Source organism: Crocodylus porosus, unplaced genomic scaffold, assembly GCF_001723895.1.
Source record: "Crocodylus porosus isolate Cpor-Errol unplaced genomic scaffold, CroPor_comp1, whole genome shotgun sequence".
Classification (NCBI taxonomy): domain Eukaryota; kingdom Metazoa; phylum Chordata; order Crocodylia; family Crocodylidae; genus Crocodylus; species Crocodylus porosus.
Window position 1 is genome coordinate 137,274 of NW_017728935.1, and position 16,172 is coordinate 153,445.

General features: G+C 48.9%; 1 protein-coding gene across 1 annotated transcript in view; it reads right to left on the minus strand.

The window, feature by feature from the left end:
- RASSF5 (Ras association domain family member 5) overlaps positions 1 to 15,674 on the minus strand; it is a 35,985-nt gene extending 20,311 nt beyond the window's left edge. The window contains exon 1 of the mRNA XM_019546523.1: positions 15,151 to 15,674. Coding sequence (XP_019402068.1) covers positions 15,151 to 15,270 — 120 coding nt within the window. The 5' untranslated portion in view covers positions 15,271 to 15,674. The remainder of the gene's footprint in view (positions 1 to 15,150) is intronic.
- Positions 15,675 to 16,172: the final 498 nt, after the last annotated feature.

The following is a 16,172-nucleotide window of genomic DNA, read 5'->3' on the forward strand; positions in this document are numbered from 1 at the left end:
CTTTTCGGACCGTCTTCTCACCAGGCCGGGGCCTGTTCTGCATCTCAGAAATGCTGCTGCCAAGTCGAATCCACCTGCAGACCCTCTTCGCTGGACGGCCGGTTGAACAGCCCCAAAATACTGAACTGGGTTGGAGGTCTGGGCTCGACGCTGCAACCGTCTTGGACAAAAGTGATCCTAGAGGCAAGCACAGGCTAGTTTCCGTGCTGGAGTACTGGTGTGCATCACCCCTTGAATCAGTGAAGTTGCGTCAAACCGGCACCTCCTCGTGAGAGCACAGGGTCCAATCTTTTAGCTGGGTCTGAGTGCATGCATCACAAATGTTCTCTGCAGGGTGATTACAGCTCATCTCACTGAGCACCGATTCTCAGGAAAAGAAGAGTTGGATTTAAAATTACAGTGGTGGTCCTAACATGCACTTTATCCGAGTTTTCTATAGCCAGTCATTCCAGATGTACTGGAAATGAAATGGCATCTTACCTGCTAATGATCTATATCTGGTGCTATAAAATGAAGATTGAGGTGAGCAAATTACTAAGGCCCCCTCTCAAAACTGTGACTTAATACCCAAATCAGAAATTCCCAAAAATAGATCTGTTGCTTTTTAATCGGTTTATTAATTTTCTCCATTTTTGTATGCCTTTGGCAGCTCAAAGGTTCGGGGGGCAGGGGGAAACGAAAACAAATCTAACACCAAGTGATTCTGCAAGTCATAAAAGATTCAACAAAGGGTCAGGAAACCTTTTGTTCTCACATAATAAGAGTGTAATTATCTAACCTCCAACACTTACCCACCCCTTGCAGCTTGAAGTGGGGGGAGGAACCCTCATGGTGTTTCAATAAATACATAAAAGGAACTAGATCTATTTTAAATCCCGGACAAAGTTTTCAGTAGGATACTGGGCTTCACTTGAACTCAACAGAGCAGCATAACTATAAAGAGAAGCACACACCTTGAAAGAGGAAGAAAAATTTTCACGACTACGTATCAGAGTGGTCATGAATAAGCCAAACTGGACTAAGCTCTCTATTACTGTGGAGATTTACTTAGAAACAGCTTTTCCCATCTGCATCTTTGTTCACAGGCAAAAACGTTTCAAATTAGACTGGACAAAAAAAACAATGTGCAACGAGCATAATTCCTCTTCTGGAGGCACGGGCGGTCTAGACGGGAGCCAACAGGTCTTCCCCAGCAACTACAGTAATGCTTCTGTAGTAACTGCCCGTGAGTGTGCTCTTACCCCGTGTTAAGGGAAAGCAGTTTAGCCCTCGGTGGAAAAGGGATGACACCCCACGATTCAGCTTCTGTTTATCACAGGGTAAGAGCGTGCACATGGGCAGTTACCGTGGAGTGCTGATGTACAGTAAAGCCCTGCTCCCCTTTACCCTACAACACATGTGTCCATACCCAAAAATGAGGGGTGCCTTTCTAGAAGACCTACTCCGGCTCAACCACGAGCTAATATCTTTGCTGCATGAGTAACGACATAAAATACCATCCTAGGAAGACTAGATCAGAACAGCCCCAGCTGACCCTAGTATTTGTGGGAAGCCAAAGACGACCAAGTTAGTAATGGAAAAAACCTCAGGTTTTGAAACATCCAAGTCCTCTGAACCCTCCAGAGTTTGAATCCAACCCTGTTTTGCCCTCAACCGTTTTCTCAAAAGTTTCCACGTAGCCAGTTTTTGTTAAAAGAGATCCGCATAGCAACCGTGTTGACATTTGGAACAATTTTTTGTGAAACTTTTTGTGCCAAGAACTCTTCCAGCGATGACAACTTTTAAAACAAAAAATGTTTTACGAAGCATGCCTTATTTCACTTATTTTTGGCTTTATTTATTTATTTTTTTGAACTGTTCTACTGAAAAGATTACAACCCGCAGCAAAAAGTCTTGGTCTTCTGCACACCTTTTGGTCATTTTACAACCATGCGTTACCACTTCCACTGCAATAACTGCTGTTAAAAGATTTCTGAGCATCTCCCATCTACAAGGTTTTACAGTTCCATCAGGAAGTTCTCTTCTGGCTTAAAAGTTGCCAGACTTTGCCTTTTGGTTTTTCTTTTTTTTTTGTCAGAGAAACATTTTAAATATTGGATGAATCGGTGAGCAGGAAAATCGGCATTCCATGAGGTTTCATGGAGTTGACTTGAAAGTCTCTATATCAGAATAGACATTATTGGTGCCCCACTCCCCAAACGACTAATATCAGTGAATATCTGACAAAGGAGGACTTCTTTCACAGAGTATTCATCCAAGGATTATTTAATAAAGAGCCACATGAGGAAGGGCACTCATGTCCTCTCCTTTCCCCCCTGTGAGAGAATTCACAATTCCCAACCAAAGTTTTCTGGCATTCAAATTTTGCCGCCGCACTGACTAAAGTAGACCTGGTTACTCTGCCCCGCAGCAGCTGGCTCTAACAAAAAGCACCGAGCACACACAAGTTGCTAGGAACAGGGATGAGCTCCTGCCAAACGATCAACCTGAGAGGCTCGCAGCCTATGAATTATTAGCAGGAGGTCTCACAGCTTGGTGCAGGAGCCGACCCTGCGACATGAATGACCGAGTACGGTGCAATGAAGGGCTCCATCTCAACTGCTCTGTGCTCCTGACCTCCCCGCCCCACTGCAAGCGTGATGGAGATGAGGGTTTCTCCCTTGCAACCTATACTGCCGTCTTGAAATCCAGGCTTGGCACTGCTGTCTGACGCAAAAAGAACGGGAGCTGGGGCTTGTGGGGTCCATTCCCAACTCGGCCATTGATTTGCTGTGTCATCTTGGGCAAGTTAATTATCTGGCCATGCCTCTGTTTGCCCCCTCTTTAAAATGGGGATTCTACCTCCCTGTGTTCCAGGGGTACTGCAAGGTTAATTTAATTTATGCTTACAAACTCTGCAACTGCCTCGAACTGCATTATAAATACATACACAGAATATATTTAAACACTTGGTAGGTAGAGGACTTGACTCGTAGCCTAACTCACAGTCCACAGCACCTTAATTCTGTGAGGGCTGTTTTTTTTTACTTGAAATGGCAGAAATGATCATTTAGGACTTGGCCAAAAGCCCACTGAAGTTAGACTGTTTCTTTCTATTGATGGTAACTATCCCTGGATCCCTTAATAGGGTACAAGGTGAACATGGACAACAGCAGCAAAATAAGTCCCCGCATATATTACTGGATCCTTTGCAGGCAATGACTGCAAGCAGGTAATAAACAACAGTTTCTACCAATTCTAGTAGCAAAAATTAATTTATGGCCTGCATAGCAAGACAAACAAATCTTCATTCACTTGCCTGGAGCATTACTTTGCTTGCACACAAGGCAAGCTCAGCAATTCACATTCATACTGACAAAGTCGATGCTTTCTCAGGAAAAATAAAGACGACGCACGTAGAATTCCCCGGGAAAACCAAGGGAATTGAATGGCAACAAACCCTGTCCCTCCCACAAGGGCTGTGGATGGGGCAATGCTGCGGAGATCTGGTGACAAAGGCTGCAATCTCTCATTTACCTGGATCCTGGGCTCTGTTTTTTGAAGTAACCAGCCGGCCCAATACAAAGGGCTGCCTCCTTCCAGCAGCTAGGCATAGCTGAAGCCCAACTTCCTACCCGCCACACGCACAGGATGCTGAAATTCTTCTCCAACCTACAGCTCCTTGTTCATGTTGCTGACACAACCCTTTCCAGCTTGATCGGTTTCCCAACAATGAGCAATTTAATCCCAGGGAAAACTGAGCTCCCCCTACTTGGGACTCAATCCCAAGAGACGCTCAGCACCTCCCCGGATCAGGTCCAAGGGGCAAAATAAGGCGAAAGCCCTCTGCATACAGAAGTGCATCTTGGGACAAGCTCCAAACTGAGACGTGTCAGCTAATCGACTGCCACTCAGATGGTCTGCTGGCTCCCGAACGCCGGGAACGCTTATCTGTTTGCTCTGCTTCCATCTGCTACAATAGGCCGTATTAGATACTGGCTGTTCTGACAAAAGAGGAACAGAAGGGGAGTCTGGCAAAACATCCTCTGTGCAAACAAGGCTCTTTTGACCAACTCGAAACGCGTCGTCCCAGCCGCAACGGCGTCATTAGCCCAAGAGCTCAATCTTCTCTCCAAGTCCGCTGACGTTTCCAACTGGAGAGATGAGCTGGAAAACCCCACGCAGCCAGGAGACGAGAGAATCTGGACGGACGCAGCTCAGGCGCGGAAGGGCAGGCTGCGATCACCACACCTGGCCTCTGTCACCGACTCGCTCTGTGGCCCCACGGAAGTCATTTCTTTTGCCAATGGAGGCAGGGTTCATGGTTGGCTGTTGGACTTCAGTAGATTAAATGGCACAGTAAAAAGACATCCACATATTCACAAAGAGCAACCAGATTTTTACCAACATTTTGTTTAACATCATCATCCGTGGAGTGTTCCTAGTCACCTTCCGGTCACCGATCCCATTGCACGGGATCAAGGGTCTCGGGGGAAAGAGGCAGAAATGCAAAGGCTAGGGGAAAACAAATAGAGCAAGGAGGCAGGGCCATCAGCCCCTGGACCAGATAAGATATGACATGCAGGCAAAGTGCTCTCCTCGGGCCCCAGCATCAACACAGAATCGCAGACAAGGCGGGCTGAAGGGGCCTCAGGAGGTCGCATCTAGTCCAACCCCCTGCTCCAGGCAGGACCAGCCCCAACTCCATCATCCCAGCCCAGGCTTTGTCTAGCCAGGGCTTAAAAGCCTTCAAGGATGGAGATACCACAACTTCTGTCTGGAAAACCTTTTCCAGTGGTTTACTACCCTCCTCGTCAGGAATTTTTTCCTAATATCCAACCTCAACTTCCCTTGCTGCAACTTGAGCCCATTGCTCCTTGTTCCATCATCTGCCACTGCTGAGAACGGTCCAGCTCCATCCCCTTTGCAACCACCTTTCAGGGAGTTGAAGGCTGCTATTAAATCCCCCCCTCAGAGTTCTCTTCTGCAAACTAAACCAGTCTAGAAACACAGGCAGCTGCAGCCCAGAAAGCGTTCCCAGCGCTGCAGGAACCGGTGCGAGGACAAGACTACGGTACATTCTGAAAGTCTTTTAAAAGTGGCGTGTCAAGTTCCCGTGTTAACAGCTCCTCCGTAGCCTGCTCCGGTATCCAAGTCCTGCATTGGTTATCCAAAATGGACAGCAACGGCCTAAGTTTCTTTCGCACGTCCCTGGCCGAGCAGCTCCAACCATCTGACTTGGCTTGGATTGAAACTTCTCAGCTGAACAAGCGACCGGCTCTGCAACCCCCACCCAGCGACGCAAGCTCCCCCACCCCAAACAAGCACCTTGGTTTTAGAAGCGAGGTGGGGAATAGAGTGTGAATTGACCTAGAAACCCCAGAAAAACAGGACAGCAGTGGAAATACTGAGAACCCAACATACAGTGGTAGGTAAAGTAAGTCTCCTTCTAGGCCAAAAATAAATAAATGAAAGTGATTTTGCCACTTTGAAGTATTCAAAGAGAAATTTAAAAAAAAAAACCAACCCAAACTGGCTGTAGTTACAGACAGGCCAGAACTCAGCATGGAGCCAGGAGCTCTGCTGCCCAGGACTGAAAATAAATCCAACAACTGAGTGGCGTGTCCGCTGGGACACATGAATCAGCACAGAACGGAAAATAAAGCCTTCAGCTGATGGCAACTGAAGTTGGTCTTGGAGGCTTAGTGTCTTCCTTTTCTTCGTCTCTTTCTCCTCCTCGACTTCCCCTCGAATCCCACAGGGACGGCAGCCAGAAACTCTTCCTCAACATGGATCCATTTCCCCAAAATAACAGCGGTGCCTACGCCTGCCCCAACTGCCGTCCCCTCCTGCCTGGATTTGGTCTTGTTCTTGGTCGTCTTTTAAAGTCACTGGAGTATCAGACCCGAGTTCAGTTCCAGACTTGGGTAATCACCAAGTCTTTCTCTGCCTCAGTTCCCACCCACCCTCAACCTGTAAAATGGCAATAATCGCATCTTATTCTGCCTGCCTTGGTGTTTTAGGTTGCGAGCGCTATAAAGATTGTTACTCAGCATCACTTACGGACCAGGACTAAAATGACGGGGCCCTGATTTCATTCAGTCTGCAGGTGCTGCTGGAATAAAAGGAACATAAGGAACGATCCCGCACAGGGCAGGCAGGAAACCAGCTGGTTTCTCCGGGTTTTCCCTCTCCAAGGGCTGTCGCCCAGGTACCATCGTGATTTGTACCTGGCAGGGGACAGAATCAGCACGTCAATCCTAGGCTGTAATTTGCATCTTCACGGCAGTTTCCCTGCTCTCATAAATACGCTGGCATGACAATGCCCGGCAAGATGTCCAGCAACGTCTGTACCAGCACGTTCTGGGCTGAGCTGGGCACCTACCCCAGGGAAGCTCAGGGGAGGGGAGGGCACCAGGCACGAAGGACAGCCCCAGCGGCTCTGGGTCAATGCACTCTGGAGGGTCCTGCCGCCAGCCACACTGGATACCCGCGCTTCCCGCTCCTTATTTGCCTTCCTGACAATTTGCTCGATTCTCCTTGGCCCTGAACTAGGTTGGCGCAGAGCTCTGAAGGAGTAAAAACAAGTTTTGTAACTATGGCAACCTTGCCCGATTCGTCCTGCCTACAATGGCACGCTGGTCCTTCCCGGCCCCGTTTCTTCCGCGCGCGGCTTCCCGCATCCTCACGTACAGGAGCTCCCGGGGGTATGAGCCGGAGCCAGACGACAGCGAGATTTCGGAAAGCCGGCAGGGTGACCCGCGTCTCAGCCTGCAAAAGCCACCCCCGCAGGAGGCAGCAGCCCTGGCTGCCAGGGCGGCTAGGGAAGTCACCGAGCTAAACGAGCACTGCCTATGGACTCCACACCCCTTGCCCTGCCGTATTATTTTCATGATGAGTCTCGAGATCAGGGCCCTGTTGTGCCAGATTCGATGCATAATGAGATCATTCCTGCCTCGATGAGCCTGCATAGATCAGAGATAAAAGGCAGGAAGAGAAATGGGGGCAAGAGAGAAATAGTTTGCCCAAGAGCTCGTGACAGGCTGGTGACGGAGCCAGGCTGCCAGAGCCCCGATCGGTGCCCGATGCAGTTGGCCACGTTTGCCTAGAACGCAGCAGAGGCTCCTTTAGTTCAAGGCTGTGCGCCACAGCGGATAAATCGCCACTGCCAAATACGCCGTCCCTGTTCTGCACACGGAAAAGTCGTTCTCCGGGATCACCGAGATCCAGCCTGTCTACAGCACACGAGCCATTGCGATGCAGCAGCAGGATACCTCCGCCTCCCAAACAGGCAGCACCAAATTGCAAATCAAACCTAGTCCTAAGAGTGACGCTACCCGTTGTGGCCTGCCCAGCACCGACAGCAAACTGCGCTTGCTGCATTCAAACAAGACAAAAGCAAAATGTAAGGCAGCCCCTGCCCCAAAGCACTTGCAGCATCTCTACGCAATGCACGTAGATGCGCTTGCATGTGTAGCAACTGCTATTGCCCAGCCCCAATCTGGATTTAGACTGGGTAAATCTGTTGCCTTAAGAGGGCTCCCCATCTTCTAAAGGGTCAAGGGTGATGCGGCAATGATGATGTTCTTTGCTACGAACCCAAAAAAAAAAAAAACAGTTATCCATCCGCTCAGCATTGCAGTATTCCCTGGTAGCATAGCAACACAGCTCTGCATATCACCATGGCAAAGGGCTGAAAGAAGGATTTCACATTTTTTTTTCATTTTCCCTGCTCTGATTGAGAAAGATATTATTTGCCTTTTTTTAGAACCACTGAAATCCACATCTAATATTTAAACAGCAACACCCAATGTCACCAAGACTCCCAGTCTCTCCATTTCGGAAATTAAAAAAAAAAAAAAAAAAAAAAAAAGATTTTGTAAAAACTTGTCCTTGCCCATAGTCAACTGATTTCTGGTCGCTCTTGGAGACACCTATGTGGCTGCCTTGACCCAAGCATCTGGGCACCTCACCATATTTAAGGGATGTATTTGGCAGTCACGTTGGTCCAAGACAAGAAGAAATGCAAAACTCTAGAACGCTTGGTTCGGAGATGATGCGTTTTATTAGATCAACTAAGAAACTGCAAAAAAAAAAAAAAGATCTTTTTCTGCAAGTTTTCAGGTGCACACACCCTTCCTCAGGCTTGTGGAAAATCAAAGATGGTAAAAAGTCCCCACAGCTAAAACATTTTCTACCTATTTTAGTTTCTTGTTTTTGGGGTTTTTTTTATTTTACCTTGTTTATTTTCTACCCATGAGGACTTCTTATCATCTTTAATTTTCCCTGAGCCTGAGGGTGTGTGTGCCTGAAAACTTGCAGAAAAAGATAATTTTTTTTGCAAGTTTTTAGTTGGTCTAATCTCTGAACCAAGAGGCCTAGAGTTTGGCATCACCATATTTCATGCATTTCTCTCTGCAACAGCTCTGGAGGGTAGAAGTGTGTTATTGTGATTGCTGCCATCTCGGCTGACACACAGGGACTTCCAGTATTAAATCAGTAAGCAACAGCATGAGTCAACATGAGTGGAAGTGAGAGGTTCCTCCCAAGTCAGTTAAATTCTTGCAGTTCAGAAACAGAGAGACAGCAAGGCTGAAAACCTGCCCCAGGTCCCACAGGTTGTCCCCAGCGGAGCAGGGAACTGAACTTAGGTCTCCCAATTCCCAGGCTAGCCCCCTTCACCACTGGACTTGCCTTCTCCTCATCCCACCAGTAGCGTCTGATGCTCTGAAAAAAATCACAGGGGAAGGGAACAAATACGGAGTCACTCATTTCTTGAAGTCGGTCGCATCCAGAACGTTTCAACCTTTGCCGGCACTAGGTCAGAACGAGAGATTTTACATTAGAGATGGACAAACATTTGCCCGACTTTGACCTCTGCCAGAAACGCAACCTGCATGCGGCTCAAACCCAGCCACAATCACAGCGCTCTCCCTTGGTGCTTGGAGCAGAGAGCCCAGGGTCCATCTGGCCGGGCAACGGCATCTGGATGCCCCCTTGCCCACTGCAGGAAAGGCCCTTCGGGGCAGGTGGCAGCAGACTGTGGGAACAGCTGCCGTCTGGCTCTGGATAAAGAAGTCTCTGGTCTCCAGGGCTGCGAGTTAATCTTGCCTGGGCTGAACTCCTGACCGCGCAGCAATTCTCGGCTAAGCGGCCTTTGCCCCACATGTACGAAAGGCCACCTTTCCAATAAAGCTGGTCTGGAGAGTCCTCAGGGGACGTCCCACCTCGCGATGGCTGAAGCAGCTCAAAGATGCCGCCAGACAGTCCAATTCTAGGATCAGCATTTTCCCAAGTAGCAGCAATGCCTCCACAAGCTGGGATAGGCAATGAAACCCAGGCAAGAGGCTTACAAGTGTCAGATGCTGTCCTCTCCCAAGACCCTGGCCAGCCGCACCATGCACAATTCTGCTTCATCCTCAGGCATGAAAACAGACTTCATTAAAGCGACCTATGTTTCCTCAAGCCCATTGAAATGGTCACTTTAATTGAACACACAGATGTGCTTAAAGTGCTTTATGTAATGCACATTAAATCTAGTATCTCCACTGTGAGGTACTAGAAAAATATGCATTAGCTAAAAAGCATTTTTTTTGGTGACGCTTTAACGTGCATTAAAATAAGGCTAACGTGCATTAAAGCACACGTGGAGACGCACCCTTGGAAACAGGCTCGACAGCACGCTCTCTCCCTTTGCTTTACACACCGAGAGGAGAGGACTGGGGTTTTAAACTGGCATGTGAAATCTCCATCTGACCACCTGAAGCTGATGCCCACACAAAGGGGGCAACAAGAATCGACTGTAACCCGCTGACCCGTGGCGTCGGCCACCAATGTGCCCCTAACGACCTGCTGCAATGCGGCTGGCCCTCACTACGCATGCAGGACTTCAACAAGGGCAGCAGCACGAAGCTTCCTGTCAACCCGGAGGGAAACACCTAGCCTGGGCCCCACGAGTGGAGCTCTCAAGGGCGCCCACGGGGCTTTTGTAAGCGCCTGGGTGACTGAATCAGGCCGGAAGCCCGTGCACCTTTCCTGGATGTTAGAAAACCACAGGTCACAGGCCCAAACAGCTGGCTTGCCAACATCAGCAGAATAAGCACAAATGCAGGTGCAGTGTGTTCCAGGTCTCTGCATCTGCTCAACGCTCCCGAGAAGGCAATTGGAGACGGTTCCTACGTAGTGAGCTCTCGCTCATTTGTTTGATACTCAAAAGCCAATACTAAGATGTCTGGCTGGGGCAGAGCAGACCGCTCTGACCAGTGCCAGCGAGGGAGATTACGGGGAAACGGACATCCCCAGATAAAGAACTTAGGAAAACCACCAAAAAAAGTGGGCCGAAGGCACGTTTTGATGGATCAGGGCACGCCCATTAGAGTCTCAGTCTGCCCCTGCATCTACCCGGGGGAGCTCCATCTGGTACTTAACAACGGCAGAGCAGGAGGGACGAGAACAGCAGGGAAAGAACAGAGTGTAAGAAAAGGAATCAGTGGGTGGAGGAGGACACTGTTAGAAGCTTAAACACCTGCCAAAGCATTTGCAGGAAGGCCCAATTGCTTGAAATAGATGTATACAAAAGGGCACAAGAAAACGATATTGGTTTTAGCAAGCAAGTTCTTGCAGACGCACAGCATTCTGGTCAACCCGTGACGAAGGCTGAAAGCAGGCATGAATCGTAATGCGGAGAGGCACGTGAGAGCCAAGAGGGCAAGTCGCCCTTTTTCTCTTTATAGACAGGATCTCACAGTATCTGCCCCAGTGAACGGCAGCCAGCAGTTCTGCTGCGCCTGCAGGAGGGTCCTGGTTTTGAACGATCACACTCTTTATACTGAAGACTTGACATGGGTAGCAAGGTAGGAAACACCCAAGCAGAGCTTCTGGGGAAAAGACAAAAAAATTAAGATTCAAGCACTGGTTGCTGCAAGCAAGGTTATTTCCAAAACTAAGTTTTATGGCACTGAAAACAAAAAAGAAAGAAAGGATGATGAAGTTGCTCAAGAAGGATTTGCAGTCTCAATTGTTTTAAACAGCTGCTGCTCCCAGGCATGTGAATTACCAGCTGTTCTTGCTGGCTGTTTTCATGTAATGACTCTCTCTACGTGCCCTATTCTCCTTTCCTTTACTCTCCAGGCCAGCTTCCCTTAGCACTGCCACTGCCTAGTGTTTCAGATAAAGTTACTACCGGCTCGACAGTGCCTCAAAGCCTTGGGTTTTAAAGGCACTATAATTAAGCACCCGCTTCTCCCAGTCACAAATGGAACAGAGTCTCCTTCCCTCAAGCGCCTTTGACAATCATGTCTTTGGCAAGATCTGTCCCAACGAGCAGCCATACTCCCGGGTTACATCCCCAGCTTTGCCACCAACTTGCCCAGTGTAACAGAGCAAGTCTGCGCCTTAGCGGTAGAACAGCAAGGACAGGACCTACCTAAGACAGCGGTTGGGAAAAGCTATGTAAAGTGTTTGAAAAAAGGCTTTTAAGATCATGGCATATGAAGACTCATCGCTGGGCCTTAATCTAATCGTTAGGCTTTGTGTAGGTGTTACATTCATCAGTAGGGCATTGCTTTCTCACCGATAGCCCTTTAAGAACTTGATGAAGATCAAACTTGTTCGAACAAGTCAACCAGGAAAGAACAATATTTCGTATGCTTGTTTTTCCCTGGCAGAGGCTCCGGAGGCTGGAATACATGGCTCTTGTCTGAAATCCCAGTGACGGACCGCGAGCTGAGCTGGGAAGCTTGCAGCACTGGCGACCTGGTCACGTTTTGCCCCTCGGATTGGGGCATCTGTTCCAAATTTCAGAAATCAGGACAGGCGGAGTTGCTCCCAAATCTGCCCAGCAGGTTAATTCAATCTTGGACCCAGAATCTGTTTACTGCACAGCCACGAGCAGCTGATGATTTGTTAAGTAGCTGTACCACACAATTACTGCCAGATGTAGGCGTCTTGTAGACTGTGGTTGTGGAAGATTTCCACATTTAGGACTTAAACAACGGCTGCAGAAGCGGGGGGCGGGGGGGGGTCAAAGAAAGAGGGGGAAAAAGCGGGGGAAGACAGGGTCTATTGTGATTTGGGCCAATACTTGTCTAGTACTGAGGGACTCCAGATTTCCAAATCAACATACGTTTTAGCCCAGCAGCACTTGCACTGTCTGCTATTGGGGCATCAATCGCTACAGCACACCATGTTTTGTAACCGGGCATCTCATGATCCAAGAAAGCCATTCTCTGGATGCTTAGCGTGCTTCTCTTGGGACCCCCAGTCAAGCCCCTGCCTCACCTAAGTCACCGAGGGCAGTCAGGAGGGATGTGGAAACCAAAAACCGGCCCAGAGAGGCTGGCATTTGACGACACAGACAACACTTCATTGTCACTCTCTTCTCAGAGTAGCCTGACCCTGGAGGGTGAATCAGAGCTGTAGATAAACGGAACAAATCCTACAGCCCCAAGAAAGCTCCCAGTGGCTTCAATGGGTGTTGTGCTCAAGTGAAAGGCAGATTGATATCCCAAGGATGAGCAGTGGCAGAAAGACGCCCCGTCAGTTCAAGCAACAGTTCAATTATCTGCCCGTCTGCTCGGGGAGGGTTGCGTCTAGCACTTCCCACCTGCCGTCCCGGCATCCCGTGCTGCTTCCAAAGCCCAACTCAGACGCTGCACCTGTTTCCCTCTGCAACCTCCAAGGATGCTCAGGCAAAGCATCCCACCCACATCAAGCGGTCCATGCCCAAACAGCGTGTACGTCATCTGGATCCAGGAAGAACTTAAATTTCTGAGTCACGTCGACATCAGAATTGAGGGAAGGAGAAGGGGGAAAACTTTCAGGTCCCTTCTAGTACCAAATGCCACCCCAGGATTGCTCCTTACAGTCCATTCCCCTGTTCCATCCGCTTCCCCCCTGTACTCTTCCAAGCCCACTGGCCTGTTCCTCAAACAATCAAGTGCTTGCAGAGATCATCTACCCTTTGGAAATCAGCTATGTATTGCCAACGTTAGGCCTCCACGTTTACTTCTCACTACTTTTTGACGCAAATCTGGTGATTTATTGCTGCAGAACCCCAGGTACCAGCTCTGGCCTCAGGGTCCCTAACCATTTCCAGCAATTCACTCATGTGACCCCCACTAATGACACCTCCCAAACAAGCAAGGCCAGAAGCTTCAAAGAATTTTTACACAGTCCCTATGCCCCAAATATGGTCATAGGCCTTCAACTGTCCTTCCCCCGCAAGAAACAACCAGTCACTTGGAGATGTGCATCTCCTTTGCTGTTTCAAGGCCAGAGGATGCATATCATGTAATCTGATTGCTCGGGCAGCGATACCGTTGCTTGAACAGGAACCATTTCCTTTCCATGGTACAACTACCCTGAGACGCCATACCTGAACTACGCCGGTCTGGGGGGTGGGTAAATATGGCTGCTGACCGACCCCGCGGTGCCCGTCAACGTTTTCAGCGCAAATGCAGTTATACTGGCAAAACTCAGTTGTTTGACTTGAGATGCTGGGTGGTGACTTTCCTCTATGAGCACAGCTCAGACACCACAGCTGCATCCACAGCCCCTCTGGGGGTACACATTATATTGGTGTGTACAAGATACCGCAAAAGGGCTCCTAGTGCAGGCAGAGCCTCCAAAGTCTAAATTATTGAACATGAACTCCTTTCATTCAGCTTGTGTTTGGACACCTAAGAAGAGCTACTAGCGCTCCAACAATAGCGGGGGTTAGCAGTCCAGTGACAGGCATGGGCAGCCTAGGACAGAACGGTGCATGAATAAATGATCAGAGTCCTCTGAATGAAAGAAAAATCTCAATATCCTGCCACAAAAGAAAGAATGAAATGTACGGGTGGGGGTGTAAACACATTACACAAAAGGTCCAACCTTGCTGGTCTCCTACACAAATGAATCATCGAACGATATTTAAAAAAAATAAATTAATGCTGGTTCACCGACAATTCCCTTTTTGGCATGAATAAAATTACCAGGGAATGCCCCCTGTTAAAAATCCCAGGGAAAATTTCTAAAAATTTTAAAGCAAGATACTGAAAGCTACAGCACTGAGACTGTCCTCCCCCCATGTCCCTCAGCTAGGCCATGCCCTTAAAGCAGGCACTTTCCAAGAGACTCTTGAGTGCTCTTATTCTGCCTGTCTTTAGAAAGAGGAGACCAAGAGCACCTGCTTAGGATTATAACTTTACAGTTTCAGACATGCAAATACAGCAGTGCCCAACAGCAGGGTTTCACCACCGAGAAGTTAAAATACATTTTTCTCAAATGAAAACAACAGCCCCCTGCTCTGAAGTCACTGTCTTCTCTTTGAGAGCTAGGAGCACAGCTAAGATCAAACTTTTTGCAGCAATGGGGAAAAACAGTTACCCAGTGCAAGCTCCCTAATGTGAGATGTAAATATTTTTTTTTTTTCTATGTAAAACCTCTACTTCCGTAATTGTTCTTCTTCCTTCTCTTTTTGTACCCAGGTCCGGTTAGTGAACAGAAATCCACTAAAGGAACAATATGAAGTCCTTACCAATACAAAGCAGACATATACCCCATCAGTATTACAGGAATTGTGCCCTGGGGGTAAATCGCTCACCCGTCAAACTCTGTCTCTTTTTGACACGCACGAACATGCCAAATTAATCCACAGTCGGAGATCTCAAGAGCTGAACCAGAGGTGAATTTGGCCCGTTGACTCTACAGCCCCGCTGCCTCCTTAACATGCCTTTAAGGAGGATTGCTCAGAAATATGATCCGTGGCATACCCCGGTGCCACAAAGGGGGGGCGGGGGACACGTCTCGGTCAAGGGGTTACGACAGGTAGGAGGGCAGCAAACGGGTACTAAGCAGCTGTGAGCACGGGGCTCTTCCCAAACTCCTGGAGAGGTTCCAGCTGGATTCTGGAGAGCCAGGAAGAGGACTGGAAGGGGAAAGGTGCATCCCAATATGGACAAAAAGGCTGCAGGATAGGTACGGTAACACGCCCCACCTCCACCATCAGGCAGCGAGAGAAGTAAACCCCACTCCCCCTGGACAGTAGAAGGGGATCCTGCCTGCAACTGCCAGCCATTCCTGACAGCATCTGCAGCCAGCTGTGCATGCATGCCGGCACTTGCTTTGCAGCTTGCTAGGGGGAAATTCTCTCCCGTTCATCCCCTCCTGTAGTTTTAAAGGCATTACCTTCACGAGGGTTTTGTTTTGTGCGCTCCTGGAGAACGAGGTCTTGGCTGTGAAGAAACAGTCCTCCAGTTCTTCATCCCAGCTACAGTACCCGCTGCTCATGCTGCTGCCAAGGGTCATCTACCAGCGGCGGAGTCGAGACCCTCAGAAAGCGTGGGGCTCGGCCATGAGCCGGAGGGACAGGTAACCATCGGATTCCTGCTGACTGCAGTGGCAGTGGGATTTCCCAATCCAGTTCCTGTACATTCAGCAACCAACACAATTTTATGTCCTCAGCTTCACCGGTTCTTACTTGCAACAGCTCCTTCGGCTCCTTATCCAGTGTTAAGTGAGAGATTTCTCTTTTACAATGGCCTTGCTAGGTAACCCTTCCCTTTCCTCATCCACCCACCTGCCTCTGCAAAGGCTGCCAGAGAACACGGAGGGGGTTGGATCTGAGCAAGTTTCTTCTGCTCTTCACTCTCAAACTCACTCACCATCTGTGGTTTAATCTCCTGTCTGCAAGCGCTGTGGAGCTGGCTGCCAGAACAGCATCACCTCCCTCCCCCCCACCCCCCTTCCTGCCTGCTCTCGGTTCATACGGAGGAGAAGAGGAGCCACTTCCTCTTACAAGATTTCTCACCCAGTTTCTGCATTCATCTCAAATGCCCTGGGCTTTCAGTATCTCTAGGGCACAGTCACCCTGGGGCAAAAAAATCACAATGAAGGCCATGGGGCAGTGAACACCTACACACGCAGCTGAGACGTGCCCCCCCTGGCTTTCAGGTATCCACCACCACCTTTCTGAAAGGCACTGTGCACATAGCAAGTCAGCAGTCACAAAAAGCAGACTACTATCAAAGCCTGGTCATCAGCACTCTCTAGGCAGGTGTCCTCGGGTGTTTTAGCTCACCTGTGCTCTAATTGGAAATAAGTCCAGGAGAACTTAGCTTCTCTCAGCTACAATTTAAACATCCTACGCCACAGGAATCATTAGATGGAGACTAGGCGGATCAGGGGCTTAGCGAAAGGGGGTCCCAGTC